The sequence below is a fragment of the Limanda limanda genome, chromosome 21, assembly GCF_963576545.1.
Source record: "Limanda limanda chromosome 21, fLimLim1.1, whole genome shotgun sequence".
Classification (NCBI taxonomy): domain Eukaryota; kingdom Metazoa; phylum Chordata; class Actinopteri; order Pleuronectiformes; family Pleuronectidae; genus Limanda; species Limanda limanda.
In genome coordinates this window covers 10623440-10636239 of record NC_083656.1, presented here as the reverse complement: position 1 = coordinate 10636239, position 12800 = coordinate 10623440, and the positions used below count along the sequence as shown (strand labels likewise).

The window sequence follows — 12800 nt, the reverse complement described above, 5'->3', positions numbered from 1 at the left end:
AAGAATTGTGTTTTTGCATAAAAAAAAAGAACAGCGGATGTGAAAAGACAAGATTGACAGAAGAGAGGTATAGTCGAGGATGAGAAAATAATGAAAAGGCACTGATGAAGTGACAATTTAGAAACATTAATGCCTGATGAGGGGTAAAAAGTACAGATTTTACTTATCTGGCAGTACAGTATCATATGAGAACATTTTTACTAGTAACAAATTTGACATGACTTGTGTAATCCCCTCACTGTAATATATATTCTAAGTATGTGTGTTTGATGACTGAGTGTATTGTTTTTTTCTAGTTGCAGAGTGCAGCGGTGTGAGCTTTGTTTTCTGTAGTTTTTTCATAGAGCGAAGTAGATTTGATTTCTGATCTGCTGATGTGGAACAAGAAAAGTATAACGTGTCTGTTTAGCTGTGAATCTTTTACAAGGAGACATGCGGCTGAATAAAAATAGACATGACTCACCTCAGCTGTCACTCTGTTTCTTCCTCTGTCACACGTGTCACCAGGCCCGAGTACCTCATCGCCCATTCAGACATTTACCGACTAGTATAACACCTTAATAATTTTTTAAGGATTTAGCCAGTTAAGATGTTAAATACGTAATATTCAAAAGGGATAGTTGAGGGATCAAGAGAAACTTCTTTTAAATTCCACCACATGGAGGCACTGTAGGATTTGCCTGGCAGACATGTTGCACCACCTCAGTTTTTAGTCTCCCCCCTTTTCTTAACACAGATTTACATCAGTAAAATATTAGTTTCATCTAATATATCAATAATAGAGACCTGTCATGGAAAATATACAAATACACAAATATTCTTTAAATCCGATCTTTTCTTACCTTATATCAGATTTTCCATATTTTTATTGTCAAACACACAGTATATTTGGTAATCCAGCTACATGAGAAGAGTTAAAAAATAATTTCAAATACACACAACCCCTTTAATAATGATTATGTTTTTCAATATCTTATCGATGTGGTTGAATTTGTCCTTGTGGGACTGTTGGCCTACATTTCAGAGCAGAGCGACGGCCTTGGAGCTGTGAAACCCAACCACGGCCACAGAAAGGGTTCGAACCTATGACCCTTGACTGGGATCAGGTGACAGACGGGGCTAACTTTAGCAGCTAACTTTAGTCCTGTTCAGTTCTGCCGCTGCTCTGCTAGTGGAAGGTACAACACAAAATATAAAAATCCTTCCATTGTTGCGGCACAATCGTTTTTCTACAAACTAGGTCACTGGATTGTAGAAACACATAAAAGCTGTAACTGCACTTATAGTAATGACTGAAGCGGCTCCTTTAACCCTCGGCCATATTAATAAATGACTTTTATGTTTCTCTTCTTTTGGTCTCTCTCCTCGTTTCTGGTAATTTCTCTCTCACTCAACTGCAGGCACACAAACACACACACCCACCTACACACACACACACACACACACACACACACACACACACACACACACACACACACACACACACACACACACAGCTCATTCAACCGATATTTGCAGTCGTTAATCTCCCGCTATTTGGCACGGTGCTAAACCCTTAATTCTGATGGCTTTTTTTACAATGTGAGAGGGGAAGCGCTGCCTCATACTTCCGTCCTCCTCTCTCTCCTCCGCCAAAGAGGCTCTTTCGCTCTCACCATGTTTCTGGGTCAAAACAGTCAGAGTCACATGGGTTCGGGGTTTAGGGGCAGGTCAACAAATAATGCTTAATCTTCATTCTCAATTCATTCCATAACTTGAGACTTATTATTTTGAAAGGAGAAGGTAATAACCAACCCTTGAATTTGGATTAAGAACCTTTTCCTCTTTTGTAACCATGACAACGTGGTTTTAACAGAAATGCCTTGACAGCCATTCGATTTTTTTCATGAAATTTTTAATAAAGAAATTTACATGTTCAACAGGATGAATGATAAAATCCCTGGTGATCTGTATAAAAATGTAATTTTTATTTGTCCAGCAATTGTTTACGATCAAATACCTTGACAAACTGGCTGAAATGTTAAAGCACTGAACAGATGATGAACCGACAGACAGGATGATACAGGTATGCCGCCAGACACAAGCCGGTCGTTAAGCTGCTAATCATTCATACCCAAAGGTTTGCAGGATTCTGCGAGCAAAGTGAGAGGAGGAGGAAAACACACCAACAAAAGCACAGATGCCTTAAAGCTGATACAACAAGTGGTAGGAAAGAAAACACCCTGTATTTGCATATTATGGGACAGGTGATTATAGGGGGCCGGAAGAATACACTTCACCTATGAGGCCAATGCTTGTATCATTCCACTGGCAACAGATGTCTTTCAGGATCAGTTTTTAGATTTAGCCAACAATGGAGAAGTGAAGTTACTGTTTTACCCATAGTTGCAATTGCTTTCATCAAAACATTCTAAGAGTTGATAATAATGGATTTAGTATTTTCCAGTTGAGCTTAAATTCTACATAAATGTACGGTATGTAAAACATTGTAACTCGAAAATGAAATATGAATTTATATTTAAAGCAAATACCTTAATTTGATTTTTTAGATGAGCCTTTACATGGTATCTTTATCAAATAAAAGTGATGAATAAAGTTGAGTTACTATCAGGTTTTGTTATTGTCACTCATGACATCTTCTCTAAACACCACAACCACCTCCCACTTTACCCTTTAAACCCTGCCACCCCTCCCACCCTCCGGGCCCAGTCCATAGCCCTGCTGCAGCCCTGCTGATAGGGTTTCACTGTATCTAGGCTGAAGAAGAGGGAAGGCAGTACAATACAAATCGCAGGACACAGATCTACCTGGGAATCTATATTCCTCTTCCTTCAACACACACCTTTTTCAGGGAACCTCTGGGACCTGTGTCTTCCTGCCGACACCTGGGCCTTAGGTAAGACGTCTGAGAAGTGAAATGTGGGCGATGGCAGTGATAAAAGTCAAAGAAATCCCTCTCTGAGATGCCTTGAGTGTTTGTGGATTATAACACATTGATGGTAATAATTCTTTACAAGGTGCCAGTTCTGGTCAAGATAATTTGAGCCCCGAGGTCAGAAGATTTCGGAGGAGAAGCCTCTGTATGTGGCTGTTGAGGCCGTTGCAATAGATTAATTAATGAATGAGGGAATCAGAAGCAGATGCTCTGCTTAATTTGGCAGATTGCACAGCTGATTATGTTTGAAGTCACAGTAATTGGTCGAGAAAACATTTAAATTCACACTATATCGCACATGGTTTGACAGTTACATTGTAGAATGAAATTGAATGACTAAATAGCTAATTTAATTATGAATTAAACCAAATTGGAATTACGAGAGCAGAATTGTGGATGACTTTTCTCTTCTTCCACCACTTTTTACCAACATAGTGGTAGGTGAGGAATGTGGCCCTCTGCGGTGGCGTTTTTAGTCGACGGGATGCATGTATGTGTGTATCTGGGAATGTGCTGACTGATGCCCTTCCTCCCCAGCTGTCCCCTCAAGATTTATCTAGAGCTAAAACAGGCTGCTCGTGGGGGACAGAAGCGCCTCTTCACTCAGAGAGGCGGTAACAGGACCCAGGCCCCATTGCACTAAGCCCCTGTAGTTTGCGACAAGCGCGGCTGTTTACCTCCATCTTGCATTTCCCTAAGTATCTGAAAACACCTGTAACCTCATGGAGTCACATTAATCGGATAAAAGTCCAAATCTCTCTTGCCGTGTGTGTGCGTGTGTTTGAGTGTGCGTGTGTGTGGTCTTGTGCACATGCATGACACCCCCACTCATTGCGGAGGTATGGAACATAGGTTCCCAAAAATAGCCCACACAGGACTGAATCCCCAGCTAGGAATGAGCTTCAATTACAGCAGATGAAAAGCAATTACATTAACTGTCTCCCTGTAGACGAGTTCTGCAGCGTTTTCTCTTGTAGAGGGACTCACCTCCAGCCTTACATAATTGCTTTTGACCTGTGCAATAGACAGCGACATACTGCCGGCCCCTAGTCAAGAGAGACACAAGCTGCCACTGGGAATTTGTGTCCTCTAGGGCACGTGGAGGCTATAGACCCCACTAAAAAGTGTTCTTAACTTAATTAGAGAACTCTGGGATGGGTCTCCTCAAGCTTGCACACATTTTGGACCTGATGTGCAGCTTCATCACACATAGATACAGCCTAGAAAACCTTTTATTCCTTCTCTTTTAATATCTATGGGCAGGTTTAACACTTTTGTTGTATCAGGTTTCACTGCCTGTCAGTGTCTTGTTGCTAAAATTGTCATGCTCCTTACTGGCCGCCAGACAGACCAAATTAGCTTTGAGGCAGTGATTCTTTATATCTAATAAAACCACGTTTACACTATGTGATCAATTAAAGTTGATTTAGATCAAAGATCACATATGAAGACATTTGAAAAAAACGTTTTAAATGCATTTCATGTTACAAATAGAGTCGCGGTTATGGTGTATTTATTTGTACCAAACATCTCACAGTGAAGCTGCCTCCTGGACTCTTACTATTTTTTAATAGTCTCCCTCTGGATCTCAGGACAGCAACTACATGGATAAGCTAAAACAAGATCCCCTCCAATCTATTATCACTGCCCACCGCTGATTTATTATGTATACGTCGGCTCAATTTTTACAGCTGCATTAATAGATTTCCTTTTGGTCACTCGGGGACAATACAACAAGCTGTACACAAACAAGAGCTCCAAATTAAATGACCAAATACCTTGGTGGTTGCAACGGCCCATTAGAGCAACTCACTTTCTGATCTGATGTCCCTCCAGGCAGGATGGCTTTATTGTTCTGTGCCTTCCAAAATCAATGTTTATGATATGGTTACGTTTTGGTTAGGTTTAGCCATAACAACACAACAGGTACAATAACGACTTTGTGAGTTCATCGATGGGTTGAAATGGGTTAAGGTGGGTAATTGATCCTGGTCATTGTTAGAAAATGGGAAACGTTGTGTGTTTTGTAGTCTCATCCATCACCGCTGCCTCCTCCCTGTGCAGACTTTGTTGCTCAATAATAACGTCTTTTCTCCTACACACAGCCTCATCACACAGTTTATCTTGCTGTTGTGTTTCTCGGGAGGAGAATCTTCTGTAAACATTACATCTAAATTGATATTATACGATTTAGTATTAGCCATCATGATATTATTAAAAAAATATGCTGTGGTGAATGTGTTCAACATATGGCGTCATGTTTCTGGTCATCTGATTAGAGTAAATCCAGTACTGCTTTTTGCTTTGTTTTTGGTCTCCACCAGCTTTTTTTGTTGTTGTTGCTAAATGCCCCTTTGGGAACAACTTGTTTGTGCCGTTGTCTGTTGGGTCTATTTGGTGCTGGTCATGTACTGTGGGGTTATCAGAGTTGAAAACAGTTGCCTGCTGCATCGGGAAGGTTAACGGAAGTGTGTAAAACCAACACACTGAGTTGAACGGTGCAAAAATGTTTTGTAGAGCTGAAGGAACACTGTAGAGTCGCGCGACAATCTGCTATGGTTTATCACCAAGATCAACTCTTATTTTCAATTATTGTTTGCTTAACAGGGACAATGCACAATACATGTAGGGGCTGAGAGGTAGAGCGGTCGTCCTCCAACCAGAAGGTCCACAGTTCGATCCTAGTCTTCCCCATCTGCATGCCGAAGTGTCCTTGGGCAAGATGCTGAACCCCTGAATAGCACATCCTAGGCAAATTGTACTGTAAAGCGCTCTGAGTGGTCATCAAGGCTAGAAAAGTGCTAAATAAATACAAACCATTTACCATTTACAAGATATTTGTAGTCTATTGTAACGATTTGACAGGGGTGGAGTTGTCTCATCGCATCATAGTCAGTCTTTTGCTGGAGCTGTCAAATTAGTTATTGATGTTATTTATACCATGCCAGTCTTTTTTTCTCAATGTAAAAAAGCTGCATTTCTTACATGAAACTAATGGCTGGTGATAATGATGATTGTTGTTCTTGTTCTGTTCTACAGCCATGCCTCTCGCTACTCTTGCCCCTCCTAACAAAAGGACGAAGTCCGACAAGATCATCACTGACCTGTCAAACATCAGCCAGAATGGTAAAATAAACACACACACACAGACACACACAGATATCCCACATTCACACACAGCGACTGGAAACATTTTGCCCGACCTCTCCACCCTCATTCCTCAAAGACCTCCCTGTATCTCCCCTGTGATCTGATTATCCAGCCCAGCAAATGTCAAGTCCGATTGTGAGCTTCGCTCCCTGGTGTCCACTATTTGCACAATCTGTGTCTGTAAATTGAATCATTGCATGTGGTCTTATGTGGATTTGTGATACACACACACTTGTACACGCACACATTCCAAGCAGTTACACAATATCTAAAGTCTTCTGTGGGGTTATGTGGCTCATTATCAAATGGCAGAGGAGCTACAGACCTGATACCATTAGAGGCAACACAAAATACCAGACTGTGGTTCTGCTCCATATTTGTTTTAGTTGTGTGTTTATAACAAACACTTAATTCTTCCTCTATTTATTTTTCTAAAAATCCCTGTCTGTGCACCAGAGAGTGTCCAGAGACTTACTGTAGGAAAAGACCCACCAGAAACAAAAGTGTTAAACATTTCCCCCTGCCAGACCCACCAGTAGGTCCATCTGTTCAACTCTCGCTGTGAAGCTGGACACGCTTCAGACTCACATGCTGTTATTTTAACTTTAAGTGGAAATCCCAGTTTCAAAAATATATTAATAAACATTAAAAAATTGATGTGTCAAGCTGAATGTGAGGCAAATATGTAAAAGCTGCTACAGATGGCATGTGCAGCATTTCCAATAAATGAGATGGTGCAGCCTTAAAAGTGAATTCATTTACCCCACTATTGTCACCAAGTGTTTGCTCATTGTGAGAATGTGTATGATGTAGTACTGGTATAAGAGTAAATAATTTGGTGAAAAACTCCACCAAAACTGCAACATACTACCCACACAATATGAAAAAAATCTATTAAAATATGATGATGAAATAGTATACAGTATAGTGTTAAACTCTGAAGGAACCTTTTCTCAATACTTAGTGGTTTTAGTGGTACAAACAATAATATGTTAATACTAACTTGTAGCTAAATAGAAATGTCAAAGTAGAAGTCTTACCTGGCTCTTAAACTTAAATCTTAAATATAAGACTAAATGAAATGTAATGTAATGTAATTTATAGTTCGGTTGTAATACTATTGGTTGTATTGCCAGGAATTTTGATACCAAAGTTCATGTCCCCCAAAGAGGAATTTCTTCTTTTTTTTTTATCCAATTTTTCATTTTGCGCCACAATCAGGTCAGACTTACAATTTGTCCAATACTTTCTGGCATTGTAATTAAATGACTACAAAGCTACTGACATTCCCATCATCCCCTGCTATTCTTTAATTTGAATGATATCAGCATGGTGCATTGTCATTCAGCTCAAACACACAAATCTTTACTGCAGCCTCACAGAGCTGCTAGCATTAAGTCTTCATTTAATAGGGATTATTTTCTACCGCAGAATAAAAACTGGCATTTACTTCTTGCATAACATATTATATTTATAAACACCAACAATGAACCAAATCTTTGCACGTACAATCTGCTTTCTGAGTGTCTGCACATGCTCCTCTCTGTCATTCAACAATCTGTTGGTTTCTCTCCCCATTTCCGTCCTCTGCTTCTCCTTCTGCTGTCACATCTGTAGCCACATCTGAGCCTTTCAACCGGTTTGTTCTCAGTCAGTCAGGCAGTCAGTCAGTTAGTCAGTCATTCAGGAGCTTATCCTGCTTATCCCCCTTTTTGCTCCAGTTAATGCCCAGTCATCCATCCATCATCCTCTCTGCGCTCTGTCGCTCTGACAGTTTGTCCCATGCCCCCGTCCCCTCTGCATGTCGCCTGCTTGCATCTGTCCGCCCCTGCCTCTGTCAGTCTGTCCCGTTTCCTCCTAGTCAGCAGCCAGCTCCACTTTCACATTCTTCTGAATTAACACTCTAATCAATATCCCCACGGGAGAGTTCGCTCTGCTCAGCAGCCTCAATTATTCTCTCTCTCTCTCTCTCTCTCTCTCTCTCTCTCTCTCTCTCTCTCTCTCTCTCTCTCTCTCTCTCTCTCTCTCTCTCTCTCTCTCTCACACACACACACACCTACACACACACACACACTTAACACACACCCACTTGCACAAGTCTGATTTACGATATACTGCTCACAGCAGCATTGCAATGCCAACTCCCTGCTTTATAGATGTGTCCGTGTGAGTGTGTGTACGTGTGTGTGTGTGTGTGTGTGTGTGTGTGTGTGTGTGTTGTTTTATGGCTGGACTCCAGGTGTTATGAATGATATCAGAGTGGATGTGGTGGATGAGAAGAGTGTTTTATGAGGAGCTCGGTGGAGCAGTAAAATCCATCAGGTCTCTCCATCACTGCAGCGGAGGAGAGAGAGAGACAGAGGTGGAGAGAAAAAGAGAGAGAGAGAGAGCAACAGTATGTTATGAGGATTTCCCTCCATAAAGAGTCCTCCCTGTTGTGTCATTCCCCAGTGCCCCTTTTCTTCTATATTGCTTTGGCCCAGTAATTCCTACGACTCCCCTGGTTTCATACACATTACACAATCACGCCCTCTAACACAACAGGTTTTAACTGTAATTCATCACAACAAGTATGGTGTGAAAGCCAGAGGATAAAAGTATTTGCCCTTTGCAGTCACATCCCTGATTCAATATCAGACCTAAATTGGAGGTTAAACCCACCTTTTAATTTGCCAAATGGCTTTAGTTGACAAGCGTATGCAGTAGCCACGCCAAAAACCGAAACAATCCTCTGCATCTTAATAACAAAAAATGCTTAGAAATGGTTCATCTGAGCAGTGATAAATCATCATTAGGTCCAGGTGCCAGGTTTATTCATTCAAGTAAGAGCAGTAGTTCCAGAGAAAATGTTAAAAATATCATCGACAACCTGTTAACTGTTAAAATCAATACCACTCTCATTTCTGTCCATTCAACATGACTCTTATCTTGACTTAAATTCAATGTTCATTTTGTTAACAGTACTGTGCAACATAATCTTATTTTAGAGGCTAAGTGACCTGTACAAGCAGATGAAAGAGAAAATAAGCACATATTTGATAAAACAAGAATGAAACGTTGTCATAAAATTAACCATGAACCATATTTGAAACAGGGAAAGGGACAAAAAAAAAATGTACTGAGAAAGTTAAACCTCTTTTTTAAACTTCTGGATGACATAAATAACAAAAGTCGTGTGTCTGCCTTAAATTCATGGTGTAAACCTAACCCTTCCATATTGAGCCCCTCTATTTTTTCCTCCTCTTCTTCCTCCTCTTCCTCCTTTGTCTCCCTGGCAGACGATGAAGCCGACCCAGAGGCCTCCGAGTTCGACCTGGGCACCAAGATCAAGACGCCCAAGGACTTGATGCTGGAGGAGCTCTCCCTGCTCTCGAACAAGGGCTCCAAGATGTTCAGGATGAGGCAGCAAAGAGTGGACAAGTTCATCGTGACCAACCAGAACATGGTGAGAGTGAGGAACTGAAGGAGAGTCTACATTTATGCTGTCTATGCATGCGGATACTGTTCGGGCTGTATCTTTATTTTTATGTCTTCCAGCAGAACCTCGAGAACCTGCTGATTTGTCCTCCCCCTGTTGCACCAAAACCTGAGATGCCAAAAGTAGAAGGTATGGGGTCACCCATGCACTTTTGTTAATTTTCATATTTCTTTTATGATTTTTGTACTTCATCTATGTGCCCTTCCCCCCCTGTCCCTGGGTGTCTCAGTGGTGGAGGAGACGGTGGATGAGGAGGCGGATAAGGAGGCGAAGAGGAAGGAGTATATACGCACCTACGTATCACCATGGGAACGGGCCATGAGGGGCAACTTGGAGCTGACAGCCACCATGAAGGGCAACATGCCGGGACCCATCGAGATCCACCCAGACCTGATCCTGTACAAGAGCTTCAACAGGTACACACACACAGCAACACACACACACACACACACACACACACACACACACACACACACACACACACACACACACAAACACACACAGAGATTGCATAAGAGCATATTTCCATGCCTGCACGAATCATAAACATGTTGAAAATAAAGCAGATAAAAGTAGCAATTATTTAAGCTCTCACTTGTAGATTCATGTAAAATTATAGCATTTTTTCAATATTCTCCAATTGTTCTTGTAATTTTGATGCCAAAAATGTAATTCTAAATGAGTCAAATACCTTCTACTGAGCAGTTTAAACGATTTTAGTGACTTTAGAGAGGATGCTTTAAATTCAAATAATCACTCATAGTGAACCGGCCCAGGAAGTGGAATTTATTTTCATCCTCCTGAAAGACTTCTTCACTTGTCTTCAAGGAACATTCATTTCCTCTATCTTTCTGACGCTCTGACAATCGTGCCCACTTCACACGCCAATGGGCCAGATGTGTGGAGGTGAGAAAGTGAGCAGCTGGGCTCTCAGGCTCTCTTTCCTCAAACGTGTCCTTCTGGCACTTTACTGAGAACAAATGAGTGAGACACTGTGACTGGCTTCCTGAAACTCTGCAGTGGGTTCTTAAACAATACCACATCTGCCCCCCTCCACAATTTGAGGCGTTTCATCTTACCTTCAAGTGCGGAACAGTTTTTCCTTTACGTGCGTCAGAATAATGAAAGTTTGCTTCAAGGTACTGCCACCTTTAATAGTCAACTGAAATTTCACAAACTGGGGGACTCAAAATATACATTTTAAACATTCATAATTAATATATCAGAGGCAACAATTATTACTATTGAGTGGGCCAAGCTTTAAGATTATGAATATGCCTTGACATTAACTAGGATCATAGATAATGCAAAGAGTGATGACGCGTCTCCACCTCCTCCCACTTTTGAGAAATGAGGCAAATATATCTCTGATCCAAACACTGCCATCTTACGCTTTTGGAGCCAGTTCCGGTCAAAAGATGGAGCCACGGTAGCAAGGTCCTGCTGCTACAGGAATAATTTTCAATTGAACATACATCAGTGTGATATCTAATATGGCCGCAACCATCTTTGACAAAAATTATTTAATTATTTTTTGTTTTGTCCATAAGAGACAGGGATTATGACTTATAGTGCAGCCATCCACCAGGTGGTGACCAAGATGCTTTGGCTTCACTTTTGGGAAGTAGTCATGTGTTAATATGGAAAAATGGCACAAGAGCGAAATCATAACTGTCTTCAGATGAAACTGGAATTACTCAATGTAATTATAGTTATAACTGCACTCATATAGAACCAACGTATCTATGACAACCAGCAGTTTGCTGTTTCATTAGCAAAAAAAAAACGACTTTCTCCTCGTCTGTTTCTATGGCGTCACTCAGCAGTGATACAAATCACACATACTCCATCGCTCCCATCTCATTCCACATGTCGTTATTTTTAATCTCGTTTGAACTCTGTCCGTGGAGACAGTGCTGATGGTTGCTATGGACCCCAGAACATGCAGCTGTAGCCTTTATAATTACTAATGGGTCTGAGTCAGCAATAAATAACCAGCCGAGGGGGAAGCATTATGAGTCAACAGGTCCCTGGGCACAGATATGTAAAAGCCCACCCACCACTCCTACAGAGGAGGGAAACACACTGACAGCGACACAGAGCGCTCAGACTCACACTGACACACACACATTTTTTAATGGTAGTCAATTTGCTGCTTGTGTTTATTTTGTGTGCTTTTGTGGACATTATATATGTATTTGTGGTTGTTTAGTTTGTGTTTATGGTTATGTTTTGTGCATATCTGGTTGTTTTTTCATTCTTGTGATTGTTTTGTATCACGTTGTGGCCATTTTGCATGTCTTTGTGGTGGGTTGGGTGTTTTTGTGGTTGTTTTGTATATCTCTGTGCTTGTATTGTGTATCTCAGGGGTTATTTTGTGTCCTTTTGAGGTTGTTTTGTGTCTCTTTGTGTTTATTTTGTGTCACTTTGTTGTTGTGTGAGATGCCCATAATGCTAATCCTGATCTCCCACCCTCCTACTATGTCCCTTTTCTCTGCCAGGACGGCGTTGCCATTTGGCGGCAACGACAAGGCGTGCAAGATGCTGGCCTTCGTGCTCCCAGAGCCCAGCGTTGCCAACGATGAGCCGGAGTCACTGGCCTCCCTGCAGGCGGACATCCGCTCACGACCCTCGTTCAACCGCACGCCCATCGGCTGGGTGTGCAGCGAGGACAACACAAACATCCACATGGACGTGGACAACATCGCCTTCGACGGAGAGACAGATGACCTGTGAACACGCGTGCAGACAGAAGCATGATTACAGTACATGTAGCCTGAAACACACATTACAAGTACATGCACTAAATGACCCACAAACACATACTGACATGAAGAACACATCCCCACATATGTGTATTAGAGCATTGGGCAGATCATAATTCTTGACCCACACACTGACAACATTTGCACTGGTAGAGCTGCTGAAGCTCCCATGAACACCTGTTGAAATGTACTTTAATTGCATGGGGAAAAAAATCGAAAATAAGCTAAAAAATATTCAAAACTGACTTGATGAAAGAGGACAAAGACTCTCCTCTGTCTCCTGTGTGCTTTCTTACTATGCGTGTGCAAACTGTGGTAAGTTAATGTGACACATGTGTGAACAGAAACAGATAAGCACCCTGCACTCTTAAAAAAATGTATTTATGCAATAAAGTTCCCCTTTACAGAACGACTGGCTGCTTCTCATGTCAACACTGCATAATGCTGCTCCTGGAGATCTTTTATTACAAGT

The 12800-nt window shown here is 41.4% G+C and overlaps 1 protein-coding gene across 1 annotated transcript; it reads left to right on the top strand.

Moving 5' to 3' along the window:
• Positions 1-5976: 5976 nt before the first annotated feature.
• myoz1b (myozenin 1b) lies at positions 5977-12299 on the top strand. Its single transcript, XM_061095530.1, has 5 exons — positions 5977-6061; positions 9364-9530; positions 9623-9692; positions 9793-9979; positions 12065-12299. The coding sequence occupies exons 1-5, from the start codon at positions 5977-5979 to the stop codon at positions 12297-12299; spliced, it is 744 nt and encodes a 247-aa protein (XP_060951513.1).
• Positions 12300-12800: the final 501 nt, after the last annotated feature.

What these genes read in the sequence shown, in the direction of transcription:
- myoz1b (XM_061095530.1), top strand. Translation starts at nt 5,977, where the DNA reads ATGCCTCTCGCTACTCTTGCCCCTCCTAACAAAAGGACGAAGTCCGAC. An exon ending in TCGTGACCAACCAGAACATG is followed by an intron (nt 9,531 to 9,622) that starts GTGAGAGTGAGG and finishes TATGTCTTCCAG; the next exon opens with CAGAACCTCGAGAACCTGCT. An exon ending in CTGTACAAGAGCTTCAACAG is followed by an intron (nt 9,980 to 12,064) that starts GTACACACACAC and finishes TTTCTCTGCCAG; the next exon opens with GACGGCGTTGCCATTTGGCG.